Consider the following 20,237-nt stretch of genomic DNA (forward strand, 5'->3'; position numbering starts at 1 on the left):
ATACACGTACGCATGGCCACTTTTGGTTTGTATCTAAATAGATTATATTACAGTCTATGATGTGATGTTTCGTTTCCAATCTGTTGGTAAGACAGTTCTTTGTAAAACGTAGAATTTTGCCTAGGTCTTTTGCGAATCCACACATACATGTACGATTCGAAAAAAGCCACCATGAACTGTTAAAAAAAACTCTCAAGATCTGAAATAGATTCTTGTGTCAATTGTCTTTACGGATGCTTCTGTGTTTGCACCACAGATTGTACAATTTGTTTTGCTCTCTACACAATAGTCATGATTCTTCTGTATTTTGTGCCAGACACACACGGTCGATTGTTGTGTCAATTTACTGGATTCTCTATATAAACAAGTGACTACGTTTGAACAGAGCAGAACACGTCTTAGCAGAGTCGAAGCACAGGTCTTCTTTTTAAAACAAATCGAGGTGTCTTTTTTTTTTAATAAAACTTTCGAAAAGGACAAAAAGGAGAACATCAGCACGGTCTAGCACAGTATTCACGAAACAATTTGAAAACAGAACGGTGTTGGGGCATTTTATTGAACTCTTTCAGTGGAAACAAAAACTTGCGTATGTATACAAGCTTGGCAAAACAACATTTATTTCTGGGCAATTGACCTCTGAACAAATCTTTCAAAACCTGTTCCCAACGGTTTTTTAACAAGTGTTTAAGAAAACAAGGCATTGTGAACAACTCACAGCGTTCGTCAGGTTTCTTCCTTTTTACAGTATTGCATGCCCTCGATTTGTTGGACTGTCAAAAATCGGAAGGGCGTACGTCGTTATAGGTCCTTCAAACTGTTGTACAAATTGTTTAGCTTTCTTGATTTGGGGAACAGAAATGCCCCACTGTTTGTCTGTGCGACCCCCTGGGTTTTCTGTGAAGAGTCGAGCTCAGCAACAACGCTGAACAATCACAAAAGATTTAAGTGTAAGGGGGAAGACCAATCACCAACTGTGCTTTTTACACGGCAGGGTCATCAAACTCAACTAAACGGGCACACGATCGAAACAACCGCATTTCTCTCTCTTCCTTCACCCACTTTCCCGTCCCAATACATATTCCCACCTGGCCAGTGCAATTTAGAACCCAATTTAGCAAGCAAATTGATAGTGTACTTGTACTAGTCGGACTTGGTGCTACACCTCCCACGTTAAGTGACGGCAGAAGTCCAAAGTCACGGAAAGATAATTTGCCAGTGACGAGAACGGACACACCGAAAGGCATGGGCAGTGTCGGCCCGCGGGCGTGCGGTGATTCCCGTTCCGCTCGCCCATCACATTTGCGAAAACAAACAACACCCGACGTCCGGTACCCGTGACTCTGATGAGGTCAACTCGGAAGTATATCACACAGAGAAAACACACCTCTTTCCATCCATTAATTTGCGACGGCTTTCGCGGTCCTGTCAAGGTTTTTCTTGTTTGGGACAATCACGGTAGCCCTTGACGTTAAAAAGCCGTTATCAAAATCGAGTGCACTGCATTCCAATAACGACATTAAACGAAGCGTCAATTTTGACATTATCCTACTTATCTCGTATCGTAAGATATTAAAAAAATACCTGATACCGATGATATTGTGAGTGCTTTATAAAGATGAAACCGTTGTGGTTGCAACTGTTATCAAAGTCGTATCATAATTGATGCAACTATCGCCTGAATACATTCCGAGTGGACATGCTTAAGATCAAATCTGAAAGCTCTGGAGGTGAAGTCGCTTGTTCCAATCACAGGACTTGATTTCCTGACTCTGCAAAATGTCGTTTGTCAGCAGAGCAGATACTTTCTCAATCCGGCTGGGTTGACGCATATATTGTCCTGATCTTTCGGAGGCATTTCGTTCGACATGTGTAAGATCTGGGGTTGTGGGCGTACTTGATTTATTCTGGCCGTGATATACGAACGGAAATGTACGTTGTGGTGTTTTTTTCGGGGGGGGGGAAAGAAGACACAACCTAAGTCGTAATCTTGGGTTGTTGGCTTTGGTCATGTCAGGTATCTGACGTTGATCATTTTAAGAGCATGTTTTCGTTAAACCCTCCTACTATTTAAGAGGCCACAATCGGTCAAAATTTTCTTCCTCACCTCCTGACATAGTACTGTGTACAAACCAATGGCGGTCTTGACCAATATTGACCCAAGTAATAACAAGGCTGACAATGCAAAATGATTGCAAATATCCTAACAATAGCATCAACGATTTCTTTTCACCCCGTTTTAACCAAAATGTAAAAATCCACTCTGCAAACTGCACTCTGGTCAATCACAAGTCTAATCATAACGCAGTCACAAGTCTAATCATAACGCAGTCACAAGTCAAATTATAACGCAGTCACAAGTCAAATCGCAAGTCGGGTCACAAGTCACAAGGAAATGCTTTGTCTCATTCAAAGTGCTTCTCACGCGACTTGACATTTGATGACTTTTGATTGACTTGTACACGACTGCCGACTGCAGTGTTGAAGACGTGTCTTTATAATTCTCACATATAATGTTCCATCATACAGCAGTAACAAAAAACTTTATTCACAAGTCGGCCATCTTGAAACTGGAAACGAGGTAAACTCTTCATTCGTAGAACTTGCGAGTAGAAATGAAAGCAATGAAATAAAAGTTCATAAAGTGCTACCAGTCTGCTCTGATGAATAATGTAAAATTTGTTATTAAACAAACCCAAATGTTTTCGGCCAAAATCACGAAAGTGAGGCTTTGAACGCACTTTTCTCATAAAACAGTCTGGCACCTTCCCTGTCAACAGTTTACAATGTATAAACAGATTCAGGGAACACGATCGAAAATGGCTTCTGCGTGGATAGGGTCTACTACCAGTTCGCATAGACTGAGTCAACGCAATACCTCCTCCAATTCAAACGGCTAGTTCCCCGTCATGATCGGTCTGCCGTGTGCCATGCCGATTTATGCACGTAGGCACCTTATTTTCTTTCTCCGTAGGCCTAATCCTTCTAATCCAGCTGATATTTTTCAAACGAGGAACGGTGGATTAAATCTGTAATGTCTGTCCCAAGGCGGATTGCATTATCACGCAATGGATGATCAACTTTCATTCTAACGATGCTTAACGTAAACGATGGGTATAAATGACTGGGTACTGAGAGTACACGATGATACAAAAGTTGACGAGGTACTTCTTGATCGAAGCACAAACTGTCAAGTGGTCAGAAATGCAACAGAAAGTTTGATGACCTATGCAAATCAAAATTATGCAAATCAGTCATTCTCAGACGAGGAACCGCTACACTGTATTCACATTTTAAACCTGTTTAACTCTCACCAAAATACTTGACACCTTATTTATAATAAAAGTGTCAGATGTTGTCTTCTTTTCAAATCATTATCGCATTGTTGATTGACTCCTTAAATCACAGATTCGTTGTTTTCTACAAAATACAAATTACGTCGGTTTTTGCTGGTCCCAGAGGGCCAGCCTATACAGTCCCATTTGCACCTGACTGCCTGACTGTCACGTGTGAATTAGACTTGCTCAAGCCTTACCCTGGCCCAACAATTTGATTCCAAATGACTGACTAACCAGACCCGTAAGACCAAATGTATGTTGGACCAGCTTTACTATAAACTTGCCTAGTCTGGTTCTAGTTTTTTTGGACACCTTATGGGTATTTGGGGGTATTTGTGCCCTTTCTGTTCTTCAGATTGGGGTGGTCAATAACTTGCTTATACTTATAGTACATTCCTATTTATGGTGTTCAAATATTGAATTTTCTAATGCACCCTTGAAAAGATATAGGCCTATCAATACTTTCTCGCTCTCTCTAAATTCCTTATCCGCTGAGACGGATTATTCGACATTCTCAAGGTATTATATCCACTTCTTGAATAGTTTCTCAAGTATCAAAGGCCGAAATCAAACTGTGTCGCTCTGGCAACTTGGGGAGTCTTTGAGAACCGAAGAGGATGCTGTTCGGGCGGGTGTGGATGAACTGTGGCCGCTGATCGATAGGGCAGGCAAGTGGCCTGCCATCGAGAAGGAGAAATCGATGGAGTAAGATAAAGCCACGCGGAGAATCCAGACGAACACACGCTGTGCTTTTCTCCCCATTTGTCGGTATACTGCAGTTTCCTTTCTCTCGACTCCAGATGTATGGGTCGTCCCCTGGATTGTTTCAAGGTTGTTCATCGAGCAGTCTTAAGAAATACGAGGTGTCAGAAAACAGGTTTAGTTGCATCTTTCCGTCACCAGAGGTGGACACATTTTACTTGTGTCTCTGTAGACTGTACTTTTTAAAATAATTCCCTTTTTTTGTTCCGGATAATGATACCTTAAATCAATGTACTGCCACCATGTCCTTGGATAATTGCCAGATATTTAAATGTTCTATTTAACTGGTCAACGAAACCATTCTCTCAACCTGACTCCCGGCCGCCCGACCTATTTTCTCCTGGAAAGAGAAAACGTTTACAGGTTTCAAATCAGACTTATCGGGGCACACATTGAATGCCAAATTATAATGTCTTGCTTTCGTCTTGCTTTCGTCTTGCTTTCCTTAGCGTTTTCATCTGTAAGTAAACTCCGATCACCGAACGCATGTGAACCTCATGAGGTAGACAATACTGTTGATGTTACCCGTGATGTGACATTGCATCGGCGCCTCATTCCATGTTACGAACCATTCAAAATCGATTTGGCGCCAAGCTCCAATATCACATATGTCAGCACTGGCACTACTCAAGAATCGTCAACGTATATTTTTTACAGAACTTTTCTTAGTCGTTAAACATTTCAATAACATTGAATGACGTCATTGGAAGTTGAAGAGTCGTTTTCTCGAAACCACGTAGGAACGCGCGGGAAATTAAAGTGCCATGGTCGCATGGTTCGTACAGTGTCCTGCTCGTGTGATCTAACCTTGCATACCCTTGCATATGACCTGTGAATAAAAGCGGTCCACAGAGTGCAGAAAGTGTGAACGTTTTTGTTGACTTGCCAACGTCCACACAAGGTTTCCCCCTCTCTGAAAATCAGGTTAAGAGACAGGGATGTGCGCTAGCTTTGTTCTTGGGCATGACACTTTACGGCAATTCATTGGAGTATAACCATGAAACGCTGGGGGTATTGTGCCGATCTCAAACTGGGGCTTAAACTGCACCCTTGGCCTGGTAAAAGTGCTTGAGAAGATCATAATACATCGCTCCATTAGCTTAACCCTAACGATCCCTATCCAGCTAAACTCCACCACAAGGTTTGCTGGCAAATTTACAAATTAATTTAATGACAGAACTTTTGGAGACTAACATGCCTGTTTGTGACATTGACGATCATGTCATGTCACAGTGGGGTTCCTGGAAAGGTCTTAATGAAGTGTTTGTTCATTCGGAGAAGTATTATTTGCTTTATAAAAAAGGAAGCCATCTCGAACAATGGAGACAAGTCGATACCGCCGTGTAACCAGGGAGCTTACAGGAGGTTGCAGAAGGGCAAACACAGACGGGGGAGTTTGTTCAAGAGAGGGTGGCAAACACCCCTGGGGAAGGTCATTCCCCTTTGAGTCGGGCCCATTTTATCAGACTTTGTGTCAAATAGGGCTTTGTTCCTTTGGAGTGGATGACATGTAGGGGTGACATCTTCTATTGTAGTGGTCGGTAGACCCTCACGGATTGCTGACGCGCGCGTGGAGACAGTGTACCACGATTTCCAGTCAATCACACTTTCGAATCTTTGAAAACAAGCAATTCCAATTCCATTTGCCTTGTTTTGTTTCGGTATATTGCCTCCGATTGTGCTGGTCCCAGAAGGGCCAGCCTAGTTGAACCGATTCTACTTTACCGATCGTCTGCGAGATACTTCGCGTCTGTCTTAGTTGTCGGTGACATTTGCGGATGACATACATGTCTGCGTTGCAGTTTGGGTCTTGTTTGTGTTGCTCTCTTCGTTTTGCTCAACTCGATATGGAAACTGGGCTGAACTATGGAGTCCAGTGATTGCACAGTATCTTTCTGTACCGTTCAATAGTGCGTTCTCCTTTCTGATATTGATGACTTATCTGACAGTATCTCTCAATTAAATTCGTTTCTTGACAAACGTCCTATCCAGGAATTAGGGACAATTCACATTTGCCGAATAGAGTGACCGCCATATCCTCAAACCCATCAATTTAACTCCTTTCTCTTTGTGTATGAAAGTCTTCCTCTTCATCAGAATGAATGATTGCTATACGGAATTGCCCTCCCGCGAAGCGTCCTTAATGAAATTGCCACACAGGGGAAAAAAGCAATCATTTTATCTAATTACAACTCGGTTAAAAAAAAGCATTGCTCAAAAAAAGGAATCAATTGAACGAATTTATAAAGTGAGGCCAATACACTTTATGTTATTGAATGGTAATGAAATGCAATTAAAAGATAGCTTGGTATTTTTCTGCGGCTTGTGTATTTGTTAAAGCTCGGTTACATATTGTTCGTATTATTTTATGTTATTAATATTATTTATGTTTTATTTATTCATTACTATTTATTTTGGAGGGGGCTAGCCCCAGAGTACCAGGCCAGTGCCTCTTTTAATAATATATTACATTTTATATCGCACTTTCTTCGGGCGTTTCAAAGCGCTCTCTATATTTTTAGAGACAGGTAAATGAAGTTGATGGAAATATGAGACGCATTATGTAGCACCTTTATAAGGGTTTACAAGGTGCTGCGGCGCACTTTGCAGCCACTGCCAGAAACACAGGGGCAAACCCCTTCTCTTTGAGAGGTGTTACTGGGTTCTTTAACGGGACCTACGGCTTAACGTCCCATCTTTACGTCTGATTAAAATGGTAGCGTGTGAGATGACTGTCATTAGTGCGCGAAAGAGTGAATAATTCATGAGGGAAACTGTGAAAATGATAACAGAAAAAAAAGAGAAACAGCGAGGGAAAAAAACAAATGCGGACCTGCCTGAGACCACAGTCCTGCAAACAAGTGCCACAGCTGGGGAAATGTCAAGTGGGTTGCAAGTGGTTTAATTGTTGTTGCAGCCACACGCATGTGTGCTCGGTCGAAATGCAGGGAAAAAATTACATATGTCGCAAAAGTGGTGTACAAGATCAATGTCACTGACCATTGCATTATATCTGAGTTTGCAGTGAATTGAAGGGCAAACGTTTTGTAGAATGAGGTTTAGCTTTGCAAATTGGACAACAATTTCAGAATTTTCGACATCCAAAATCTAAAGACTGAAGTAAAAACAAAAATCTAACTAGAAACTATAGCCAAACTTACAAATAGCTTACTGCTTTAGTCAGTTGATAAAACGTTAAATTGTGATAGGTCTCAGTGAAATACACACTGAATGCATTATTAGCGCGTGTAATAGACCTGACCGTCAGCCTTTTCGATGTCTCTACATTTGGGGTCCTCAAAACTTCATGAATACAATTGTTTATGGCAATACATTTTTTTTGGGGGGGGGGGGGCACCGAATCAAAGTCGTTTCATGCATCTGGACTATGAATGGGCTAGATTTAGCCCGTTCGTTGGCGTTACGGGGTAACCCTATTCGAGAGCACTGCCCGGCTCTCTTCATCAGCCGACTGTCACAAATGTCAGTCAGTCAGTCAGTCAGTCGGATAGGAACAGATAGGATACCAGACCGGCCCTCTGCGACCAGCAAAACGTCAAATCTGTCTCCATTCAAATCTGTCTGCAAATGAAACACAGTACACTTTGGTATGTAGTATTTACAAACAGCCGTCGGGTAGTATATAGCATTTTACAAACAGCCGTCGGGTCAGGTTGTTAAAGTAGCAAGTCTTTGCGTTGGGGTACATTTACAACAATAGATGAACTCCCGATGAGGAACCTACATCCACACTTATGCACTCCGCTTATGAGGTTTGCTGAGATGGATATTCCATTCGGCCTCTCTTGAATATACAACAAACCAAATATTACAACGAAAAAATAATTATATAGCTCAATCATACTACGTCCCTGGGGGCCTTTAAACTTTACAACACCGGGTGGGCAAAAATCTACTAATTGAGTCTAGACAACTTGGTTCCCTGGGTTTTATAGCTGTTAATAGCTTGTCATAAAAATTGGGTTGATCGATGATGCTATACAATGAGTTGTTGAGAATCGTGCTACACAAGTCATGGGTTCTATATTTTCATCACGACCCAGCGCTTATTGTAACGCATAATTACAAAGACCATAAAGAGAGCAAAATTATCCAGACCTCAGATATCTTGGGTGTCCCGTATCATATTTTATTAAATTTTGGTTTGTATAAAAAAATAAAATTCCATAAATGCATTCCGTAACACATCAAAGATTCAGCAATATTAAACAAAACTCTGTGTGAATTGTAATTAATATTTACTTAAACAGATTGAGTCGTATAAAAGGGGCCTACGATCTAGGAGAGCTTTTCTCCGTGCAAGATAAGTCGAACAGATTGATATGCCACTATCCAACAACGGTACATCTGATTTTTTACAGAAAAAAACAGGAGTACAATCTTGCACAAGGCAAACCCGAAAAATTCCTGAAATCCTAGTTCTTGTAGGATTTCCGTGAAGTAGAAAAAAACACCGATTGTATCGCCTATATGCACTCTAAAGAGTCCCTGGTCAGGTTGACCCGGGATTCGGGTTCTATTTGGCCTTTTCCGGGTAAATGTGAAATTTTTTGCCAAGGTTTCCGGGTCAATAGGAGCAGAACTAATGTCATTTTCGATCCGGAAAAGTGTCCCTTTTGACACGGTAAAGTGTCATTTTGGACCCGGAAAAGTGTCCTATTTATCACGGAAAACTGTCATTTTTGACCCGGAAAAGAGTCATTTTTGACAATGAAAAGTGTCATTTTTGGACACGACAAAGTGCCGTTTTTAACCCGGAAAAGTTTCATTTTTGACCCGAAAAAGTGTCCGGCCAGCTAGAACCATTCTAGGTCAATCTAACGGGCCTTTTTTTTTTAGAGTGTATCAACTGAAGGCCTCGATTGAACTAACTTTTCTCTTCTTTGATTAATTAATTTTTACGATTAGGTGGAATTTTCGACCAAAGTGCCGAGATGAGCAACGCAGAGAGAGCTTTCCGCTTCGCCATAGAGCGGCTGAACGCCCAGAACTACTTCAACGGCACAACCTTAGTGCCAGACGCCCGCCACGTGGCCAACAACGACATTTTTAATGCCACCAAAACAGGTGAGGTTACTTTATCACACAAAGGTATCAAGATACCCCGTGACGTCATGACTGACAGGTCGGCTCATTAAGCCGAGAGAATATTCAGTTTTCAGCGCGGTCGGGTGGCTTTGATTTGTGGCGCGATTAATTAAGACGAGAATGTTTGCGATAGTTCGAGGAACTGTTAAATATTTCCGTATATGCACCGGGTATTTCAACTATGAGTTGCGAGAACAGATCTTTGCGCTACTGTTCTGTCGTCGTGCGCGATTTGCGAGGGTTTGTTCGCAGGCGTTAGCTGTGCAAATACCCTATTCGCTCTTTGCACATTATCGCCATATTCGAAACGAGAGTGAGACTCGTATCGTATGTTGGTTACCACCTCAATAAAGGCATTCGTGTGAGTCCATTTAAAAAGCTAAGGTATGCCAACACAGCCTCGTTTTATCTCAATCGTGCAAGATGTACATCAGCACCGTTTTGAAACGAGTGCCTTGGATTGATGCCCAACGCAAGCAAATGGCACAAATAAAGCGAATGCCTAATTAAGCCACAATGAAAAAAAGAGTAGCTATATTATATGTCAGTGTTTCTCAAATACAAAAATATAAGAGTATAAACGTTATAAACCCGTTGCGTTATTCACATCATTAGAATACGCTAATTATCCAAAATAACCATATTAAAATTATTATCAATATATTTAGATAGTTTAACTGCATTTATGATTGCTTTTTTGTATATTAGGAACAATTGGCTCAGAGCCATGTAGTTATTAATACGTCAATTTCAGTGGAAACAATATGTCTAGCTTTGCCATTTGGCCCATTAGATGGAAATGGATTCCACCGCAGTGATCCGTCACTGCAAATCGTAGAATAAAAAATGGCACAGCATAATTATGTTGACAATATGGATCAGTTACCATTTTTTTCATTTAGATTACCACAAGCTAGATGGGTATTGCCCTACGTCATTTATTAATTTTCAAGTTGTGACATATTTGTGATATACATTGTGCGGTTGTTGAAATTGGATAATGACGCTGTGTATTACTAAGGAATTCCGCATGACGAGCACGATGCTTTACCATATCGTGGCTACTATATTGGCCGAACTTTCCAATGCACTTCACGCCACAGTTATGGCTTTGACATCAAAATCGTTTTGAATGGAAGACGGACTTGCCTGGATGAGGGGATATCGACGCCCGGATCCCATCCATTTACGAGCTTGCCGTGTGCAATTTGGGTTAAGTAGTTGTCCCGCCATATTTGACGAGCTAACAAAATCGGCCACGCGGACGTGTTCCCACGCGCGCACGCGCGAGTTACTCGCGCGTGCGCTCGTATACGCCCACGATAATGTCTCTGTCAGTTGTTATTTTGTTAACCCGACCATCGCTACTTATCTCGCTCACCCTCGAAGCCCAGCACAAAAATCGAATGTGAAAATACAAACACGGCCTTGTAGCAGAGATGTACTCTCTCACTGGATCAGGGCTCTGGAGCAGGGTTTTTTTTTCGCGGTCGATGTCGAGAACAAATTGGTTTAACCCCTTTTGGGTTAACCCCGCATCTGGTCGAGCAGTCACGTTCGTTGTACGTGCGCGTTAAATGGCTGCACCGCCTCATCGTTACAGATGTAAACAACACCAATTCAGACTTATAAATAACCACTTAAACGAACAAATCGACCAATGAATAACTTATGTGAGACAAAAAAAGGTTGAGGCCCCGAAAACTACATATACAGGATGCTAAAAAAAAACGAAATCGAAATATTAATGCTAATTGGAACAGAAGTAGGCACATGTGAATCAAAGGGAGATATCCTCTGTTAGGGTTGGATCTCCTCTTTAAAATGGCACCCTGATCATGTCCTTACATTCATGGTTGACTGAGCAGTGATCAATTTTATGAAAGGGTCTATTTAGAGAATTGCGCCACTTTTAAATTGTGGTTTTTGTGGTGTCATTTGTCACAAAGTAAAAGCTATGGTTGCCAATCAAGGCAGGTGGATTTCATGGCGAAATCTCTTATTTTCCCCACCTGCCTTGACTGGCAACCATAGCCTTTTACTCTGTGACAAATGACGCCACAAAAACCACAATTGAAAAGTGGCGCAATTCTCTAAATGGACCATTTCATAAAATTGGTCACTGCTCAGTCAACTGTGAATGTAACGACATGATCAGGGTGCCATTTTAAAGAGGAGATTCAACCCTAACAGAGGATATCTCCCTTTGATTCACATGTACCCTACTTCTGTTCCAATTAGCAATAATTTCTCGGGGGGGAGGGTTATCCACCCTGTATAATGTGGCCTCTCGAGCGCAGAAAATATGGGCTTGCATCTGATGAAATAGTAGCTACGAACAGCGCAAACGTACTTCTTGTTTGGTATATTATTTGCCACCTTACTTTTCCATGTGTTTCTGCCCAACCAGCACGGCTGCCTACCACTGAATTAATACATGCAGTAATTGATACCGGTAGAGCTTAATTAGACTCACGAGTTATGATACTTTGTTGGTTGAAGGGTTATTATACAGAAATATGCTATTATACACCCTATGCTATTATAATACCGATACTTCATAACTGTATATCTTCGTGCCAGGTCATCAAACAGGCCGGCTATGAATAAAATATGAAATATTCTGAATATGACAAATTGGCAAGCTGATTTCATTACCTCGATCAATATGAACACATAATTATGAGAGTAGATCAACTCGAAAATAGAAGAAACAGATGAACCAACAATGAATATCTAGTATTCCGCATTAAAACAGGCCTATACTATTTCGCAATACGATACCATTGAGTAATGCAGACGTGTTTTCTTTGGAATACTGTCACTGATTTGATTTGGTGTGCAAATAGTAGTGATACTTCTGTAATCATTTGGACACCAGTGTAATTTGTTGATATGCCCATCCCACCTGTTCCAGAATAAAAGCTGGTACCCGCGCGCTTCGATTTTTTGTTATTCTACCGATAATGCAATTTTTTAGGTTGTATCTGATAATTCCAGTTTAAATCGAATTCATTACTCTCAAGTTGAAAACCGCAGGACAAAACGGCGCATAAATCTTCAGCTATCACTCCCATGTGGCGAACCAGTTGTTGTCGTTTATCATATAGGATGTATGTTATTCTTCCGATATTTGCCATGTAGCGGACGGAAATAGTTCGTTGAGGCATCGGAGACAGGCTGGCTATCTCCCACAGGAGAATTGAGGGAGTATTTTTCAATCCATTCGTTTGAGAGGGGCAAACAAATGACATTTTCGGAGAATGTTCTTTCTCCTGTGGGTCGAACAAGCAAATCAACCATATCTGTTTTGTGATTTGTAGGTTGAATAACAAGGTTTACCATCGGGGCTTGTCTAGACATGGCCCTCTCCCCCTAATAACAAAAACTTTTTGGTACGTGAAGAATGCCAAACTTACTTCTCCACAGACAGATCTTCCCATTGGCCACTCCAAGTGTATCATTTACCTCTGAATTCTTTCAAATCGATGCCCATGGAATCCTCAAGATTTAGGGACGTGTCTTCGGAGCCCGTTCACAGTCCCCACCCCTTCCCTGGACACCTGAATCTGCCCCTGCTATCCAAGGGCCCATACTTTAAGATTGGTTCACTCTTTGGGTACGATAGTGTCGCTTAAGAAATATTACCCAAAATACCAAGACAACCCGAGCTTAGTAAACACCCAGATTGCACAAATTCTACTCAATTGATTGAGTATGGCTAATCACTGTTAGCCTGTCTCATGCATTGTGGTCTGCACGATTGGCCGAATTTAGCGCAATCATATACGATAGCACTGCCCAGCTCACAAATGACGGACAGTGAGTCAGTCAGTCAGTGCGTCAGTCAATCAGTGAATGAATCAGTGTGATGGGTACGAAGAGAAAACAAGGCTTGCCCTCTAGGACCAGCTCCAATATGCAACCGAGGTCCCATGGAAGTTGAGAAAACCCCGCCCACAAATAGGAGGTAACTGGAGGTGAATGAGAAGAGTTTTTCCTTGATTGAACCAAGGACTCAAGTCATCGCACTCATCAGCAAGAATCATTCTTGTTGTTGACAACAAAATGTAACGAAACATGAAGCTGTGACACTACGTATACAGTACATGAAGGGTCGTTTTGGTGATGAATACGTAGGGTGCTGAGTCGCATACAAGGGAAGGAATGATTTATCGCGAGTAGGTTCGCGTGCCAGGCGCGTGCAATCTCATCCGGGCTGGTCTTAACGACCATTTGCACGCACGGCCCGACGCCTCGTCACAACCCTGCTTGTTACCTGTCAAGAATTAGAGTCAGGTTACCACCGGATCGCGTGCCAGACTTCGCCTTCTCAAGAGAAGGCGTCGCTGGGTTCTTGGTTTTTTTTTGTCAAAGTGGGATCCTTTAGTTCCGCTCAAGCGAGTCTGATTTTGGCAGTTGGGTAGTTTTCCTGGCCCCACAGGGCCATCGTATTGTCCTCTTTGGAACAGTTTCACTGACTGGCGTGCTGACTTACTGACTGTCACTTGTGACCCAGTCTGGTTATGTGCTGGTGAAAAAGGACCGGGCAGTGCTGCTGTATAGGACCACCCTGTCACATCCGGCCCATTTAGTACTCCAGGCGCATGAAAGACCTCCAGTGAATAGCTGCCAATCTGAATCTCAGCCATATGCATAAATAATTGTTTCAAAAGTGTATATGCTCTGTATTTGGACCCCTATGAAATCAATCTGTTAGTATCAGCGTCGGGGAGGGCAACACAGCAAAAAACGATATGGTGTTTCGAGACAGGCAAATGTGGCCTTGAATTAATCAAACAACACTCGTTCGATCGCTTCCCAAAGATCGGGGCTTGTTCCAGTCGATACTGTAAACTAAACGATTTGCCCCGTTAAAATCTCGTCAGTTCTGCTGTAGTCACGTTTCACTATTGTGTTGTGATGGGTCGTCCCGCCCTGCTGCTGTAGCTATGGACGGCTAAAAGGGATTTCTAATTCCGAAATTCGATTTTATTACGAGATTCGATTTCCAGTTTTGTGTTGTAGATTTGTCCATTCAACAGCAAGTCTGAGATTGTCTCGTGAGATATTGGAACATTGACTCTTTGTCTTGCTGTTATACCCACCTGACAGAATACAGTTACAGTTAAGTATCTGTATCTGTATACTGTGCAAACTCCATCTAGTGGATATCCAGCGCAGTATCATCTGCCAACGATGATTTAAAGTAACGCATGTCATTGAATCAGGTTCGTGTGTAGAGGGTTGTTTTGTAAAGCTTACTATATTATACGTTTTAGCAATCAACCTTTTAGGATGTAGCCTTGTTGGAAATGCGTTCCATAGAAAGAGGTGACAGATTAAACTAGGGAGGACAAAAAATGAAGATGGATCATGATCGTACGTGTAGGATCAGAGAAATGGAAATGTACTTAGAAAGCGAGCAAAATATGAAAAGGGTTAGTGATGGAAATTGCGATAATTAGGAGAAAAACAACCAAATTAAAGAAAAACAACCAATATGTAGTAGGGAAAGCAGCAGAGATATTGATTAAGAAAAGCAAAAGGGGAAGGATTAACATGCCTTAAATTTAGATGCAGGAACACTCGATTGTCATTAAGGAATGTGTACGTGTTACAAACTAAGAGTACACGGTGAGTCAGAAACTGCAATAATGCTAAGGATCCATTTTTTTTTCTTCAAAACCAAGTTAAAGTTTTGAATTTTTAAAGAATGACATATTCGTTAGGAACCTTGTGTGAAACAATTGAAGTTAATTGCATCGTCCGTTTGTGAACCTTTTTACTGCGCTAACCGATTTGCGTGTTTGTCCACGAGGCGTCTAAAAATTGCGTAAGAGCACAACATGTGTCCCCCAGAGCCGTTCTTTCCATGAGGTCTAGAGCTGAGACATGCATTGCCTTACAGGGTTGCCTAGTAGAGGGCAGAGCTGCAATTGTGTGATCAATGAAGGACACAGTAACAATAGTATAGCACAGAGAAACTTGGCATAAACATAAAGAAGTGAAACAGAAAAATTAAGCTTGATCTAAGGTTCCCGGTCAGTTTTAAATCTGTGTTATCTCTAATGTCTTTATCGTACCGTTTCCGCTCTTATGCAAAATTCTGATGCCTCGTGGACAAAAACATAAATCGGGTACCGCAGTAAAAAAAAAATAATAAAACGGTCACAAAAGACAAACGGTATATGCAGTTAACTTCATTTTTTCACACAAGGTTACTAACGAATATGTCATTCTTACAAAATTAAAAAGGTTCAAACATTCAACATGGTTTCGAAAAAAAGATAGATCATTCGCATTATTGCAGTTTTTCTTTACTTTACCCTATATCTCTGTTATGGAAGCGTGCGTCATGTGCGAATACATTTTGACTGGCACGAGAACAAGAGCCAAAATGTTTTTGAAACCTCCTCCTCGAGAACATATCCCATTTTTATATCTCCGTCTAAAAGATTTTTGTCAAAACGCGGGGACTGTTTGCTTAAAGCAACTTGATCCCCGTCAAAATATCAGACGTGGACGGCTAAGTCAACAGCGACATGTCGGGTAATGTCCCCGCGCTCGCCTCGGTTATGCAAAGCCGCTCTGGACCGCTCGACAAGAGCAATTCGGCAGAGGGATTTGGCTGAGAAAATCCCCCTTATCTTCGACAGTTATTAAATTTATATCACTGTACATTTCTTGTTTGGTTAAGTTACAGCACGAGCTTTAGGTTTGTCCAATGCTCTGCACTTTCTTTTGACAAATTTGAACAGCATTGAGGAATGTTTTGCAATACGTTGGCACTCCTAGGCGGTTTGATGTACAGCTTCGGAGTCATTGCACTGCGTGGAATGTATGTGTCTCACCTGGTGGGAAGGTTGATGACAACGAACCCCCCCCCCTTCAAATCTGAAAACAATTTGCTTCTTAATAACAAACAAATGTCTCTGCAGTTCTTCCAACCGGTTCACGTCGGCTGCAGGCGCATCTTGGAATGCTCCGCAATCCAGAACATTAAAGATATCCTTTGCGGTATTTATTTTCCACTTTGAGGAAACGTGTATTTCCATCTCAATTATATAATGTATAATTTTTATATTTATTTTCTGATGGCGGCCTCGTTTTTCAGTGTTGCATCAGCTGCTTCTCTTATGGATCAAACGTTGCACCCTATCAGCTAAACTGCATGGAATAGACATTTTAATGGGCCTACACAGAATATACATCGTTAATATGCATTGGCAAGGATTTGTCCAGATAATCGATATGCAACAATGGCAATTATTAATTGCGGTATATACAGTATTTCCTCCGAAAAGCGTATATTTTTGAAATAACAACAAAACCACGAAGTAAATATTGAAAATTTTTAATTATGCAGATACTCCTAATCCTTGGCCTAGCTCAACCCCTGTGAGTTTTATTTAATTTCCCTCACGCCCCACTACACAATGGTCGATTGATCACAACAGCATTTTTGGACACTGTGACCAAGTTCCTTGCCTTAATCAATTTCAGTGCATCGTTGTGTAAGCTGTGTAAATCCCTCATGTTGTGAAAAAAAGGCTGCAGTTTGGGGATTGGAATCATTTGCAGTATATCAGCAATTTGCCTTGGGCATTAAGCTGACGTCTTGCCATGATGACTGATAGCCAGGCAAATGAATCCAATCCCCTACCGCAGCCCTTTTTCACATTACGAAGGATTTTACAAAAATATTTAGACGGACACTTTTGTGGGGGGGGGGCATACTGTATTATAACAAAGTTGAGGAATATGTTGGCTAGGTGAATGTAATATGACATTTTGAGTAAATTTTGTCGGGCAACAAATTATGCCAAATTGTCCGGACTTTATTTGTGTCGTAGCATTTGATGGGGGTTTTACACTGAAAAATTGCCTCGGTTAATTTTACCCAAAAAAGGGTGAAAAGTGTAACTACCCAAAATTGGGTTGTTGTATTAACCAACTGTTTGGTTAAAATTTCTGCTAAGTTCAACCAAAACTTGTGGTCATGCAAGACTAAATTAAATTTGGTCTTATATGACTCCACCTTTTGGTTGAATTGAACAGAAATTCCAACCCAAACAATTGGTTATAGAACAACCCAATTTTGGGTAGTTGTGGTTTGTCACCCTTTTCTTGGGTAAAATTAACCCCGGTCAATGTTTCACTGTACTTTGGTTGTAAGGAGGCCGAAGATTCTGTGTTGTTTTCGAGCCAATAACAAGTCCATCACAACTCCGGTCACAAGTCAACTCACGAGTTGTGGACAAACAACACAGTCACAGTTCATTTAATGAATGGCTGATGATATGACGGCAGACGGGATGACCTGTGATGGACTTCCGAAGACTTGTGGTGCATTGGACTATAACCCCGTAGATTTGATCTAATTGCTTTACAAGGAACGTTTGCATTTATCCCAAAGTAAAAACTGAATAAACAAAAAGCTACTTGGATTAAAGATCGTACCGGTATAAACACCCCGTGAAATCATTCCGTCTGGTTTGCTGTCATTTAGAAGAAATCAAGGAGGTAGGTGATTTCCAAAGACCAGTCATGGACCGGTTTTTAAAATCGTGATCAAAAGAAGGTTCGTGATTTTTCACAGTTTTTTCTTCGAAAAGAGTAATATCCACTGAGCTGAAGCTCAAACAGGTTAGGTTATGAACAGTCTTCTTTCGATGGTGAGTAGTGTTATAATTAGTGTTATTTCGCTAGTCAGGTTGGTGTGGCGGTACTTTCCTCGCCTTCCACCGCTGTGACCCGGGTTCGAATCCCGCCTGGGCCAATATGTGGATTGGGTTTTCAGTCCCTACCTGATTCCGTGAGTTTTCCACAGAACATTCTTCTGGGCTTTTCCTCCTACCTCTAAAACTGTAATTTCTTCTCATTGTCTTCTCTTTACTGGGGCCCCATGGGAGATTAGTGGATTCCACTGAATGGGATACGGCTTCCCGGTTAAAAAATAAGATGTAAGTAAATAAATTATTGGAAACAAATGTATGAAAAGCAAACGATCATAATGTTCCTTTAAAGCTAATGTGTCCCATATTTGAAGGCTTCATGACGATGTTCGGTCCGTTGCTGCTAACCTTTCTTTTCCCCAACTAGAAGCCAGGGGTCGGCTTGTTTGTCTGCGGGATCACATTCCATGGAGCCGGCGTATCTCTTCGCACCTAGCGACATGTTATTCGATACTGGCATAATAGTTGTTCTCCAAGCCAGAGGTGCCGGTTCCTTAAGGTTTGGGCGGGGTTTGTCGTAAGCATCGAAGTTGAAATTCGAAGACCGTTTCTGTTTTTAGAAATAACGAAGTAAGTGCTGCTCTTCATATCAATAGGCCTGTCAGTCAGTGAGATCAGTGCGGACAGTCTAAGGACTGTTGTAATAAATTGTCTAATTTGAAAGGAAGTTTCAGTTGTACATTATCTTATCAATATGAGAAGAGGCAATATCAAGTTCAGGAAAAAATAATAGTAGGCTCTCAATCTAAATAAGTATTATGTTAATAACCTCCGCCAAGGAGGTTATGTTTTCATCGGCGTTGGTTTGTTTATTAATAACAAGATAAGTAAAAAACTAGGGACGGATTTGCATGAAAAGAAAAATTAGGGGTGGTTCTTGTTCCAAAAACAAGTGGATTAGATTTTTGAAGTGATCCGGATCTGGGTCTGGATCAAAGATTTTTTGAAGGATTCTTCACCATTTATGCGAGTATTTCTTTTGAGTGTACTGACAATATGGCGGGGAATTGTTTAGCCTGGCGGAGGTTTGCCCTAGGTACTTTTAGTTTCAAAATGTGTCAATTTGTTTAACGTGGGGTCCAACTTTCTCAGTGTAAAAGATTAATTTGAAAGTTGAAGAAACATTTTATAATCCCTGAGTCATCAATTGGACTATTTTGATTACAAAGGTGGCAGAACTGCTCAATTTGAGTTTGTTTTATACGAGAATATACCTTATTTCTAGCCAGAAAACTTCGATATAAAACAAGACAGTGCAGGTAAAATATTACAAATGCTTTCAACATAGCTTTTTATTCTCGATTTGTCTTATTCAAAAACTTGCATCCGTTTCTATTCCTTCCTGTATATAAACAGTCGTCTAAATATAAGACCAAAATCAGCAACAAGGGGCAACATCAGTCGATAGATGTTTATTCAAAATGTCCGCTGCCCTACCCATCATTTTTTTTCTTCTTTTTTGATCGCGCTCTCTCGATAAGCAGTTGGCAACGGATTTATTCCGACGACACATTAGAATATACGGAGGTATTTGGGTCGGCGTAAACAGTGCGGCCATTAGGGAATTTTATGTGCGAGTAAATACGTCATCGGTGCCGTTAAACTGGACACAGGGACGGACGGTATCGCCGTGGAATATAACGAGGAGATTCTCGGCGAGAAAAACCTATATTGATCTAATTAGGTCTAATCTCGGTAACTATTAAACTGTTTCCATAAAGACAGTTTACCCCTTCCTGTTGGTCGAGAGCCTATCACGTGGGCCGGTCGATAAAGATGGGCCACATTAGCTCGTGACAGACTTAACAATATTTTTTTAACTAATTTCCATGCATCTGGTGTACACAATCCTATAATCCTATACAACAGCACTGCCCAGCTCACAATTCACAGTCCGTCGGTCAGTGAGATAGGTACAAAGGTTCAAGGAGGAGAATAGGCCTGGGACCAGCAAAAATTGTACACACTACGTGTATTAAAAAAATATATATATAAGTCTTTCCAATCAATCATATTGACATTATTAATGTAGAATTACACCCAAAAAATATCGGTGATCCACTACCTTGTATAACAGTGCAGTAAAAAAAAAACCGGAAATGTAAACAAAGCAATTAACATATTTTAATTTCCTGATCGAAATATTTATTACAAAAATGATGTCGGAATTAATGTTAAAAACAGTGCAGATACATTAAGGTAATTAGAGAGTATACATTACGCAAAAAAGTCGTTGAACCGCAGAAATGTATAGGTAATTTGTAAGAAAGTGGAACATTCACGATTGACATGA

At 41.1% G+C, this 20,237-nt stretch overlaps 1 protein-coding gene across 1 annotated transcript in view; it reads left to right on the plus strand.

Annotated features, from left to right (window-relative positions):
* The first annotated feature begins 9,023 nt into the window (after positions 1-9,023).
* Positions 9,024-20,237, plus strand: part of LOC119730689 (glutamate receptor ionotropic, kainate 2-like) — a 38,785-nt gene continuing 27,571 nt past the window's right edge. Inside the window, exon 1 of the mRNA XM_038203683.1 lies at positions 9,024-9,185. Coding sequence (XP_038059611.1) covers positions 9,053-9,185 — 133 coding nt within the window. The 5' untranslated portion in view covers positions 9,024-9,052. The remainder of the gene's footprint in view (positions 9,186-20,237) is intronic.

Source organism: Patiria miniata, unplaced genomic scaffold (genome assembly GCF_015706575.1).
Source record: "Patiria miniata isolate m_02_andy unplaced genomic scaffold, ASM1570657v1 HiC_scaffold_22, whole genome shotgun sequence".
Classification (NCBI taxonomy): Eukaryota; Metazoa; Echinodermata; class Asteroidea; order Valvatida; family Asterinidae; genus Patiria; species Patiria miniata.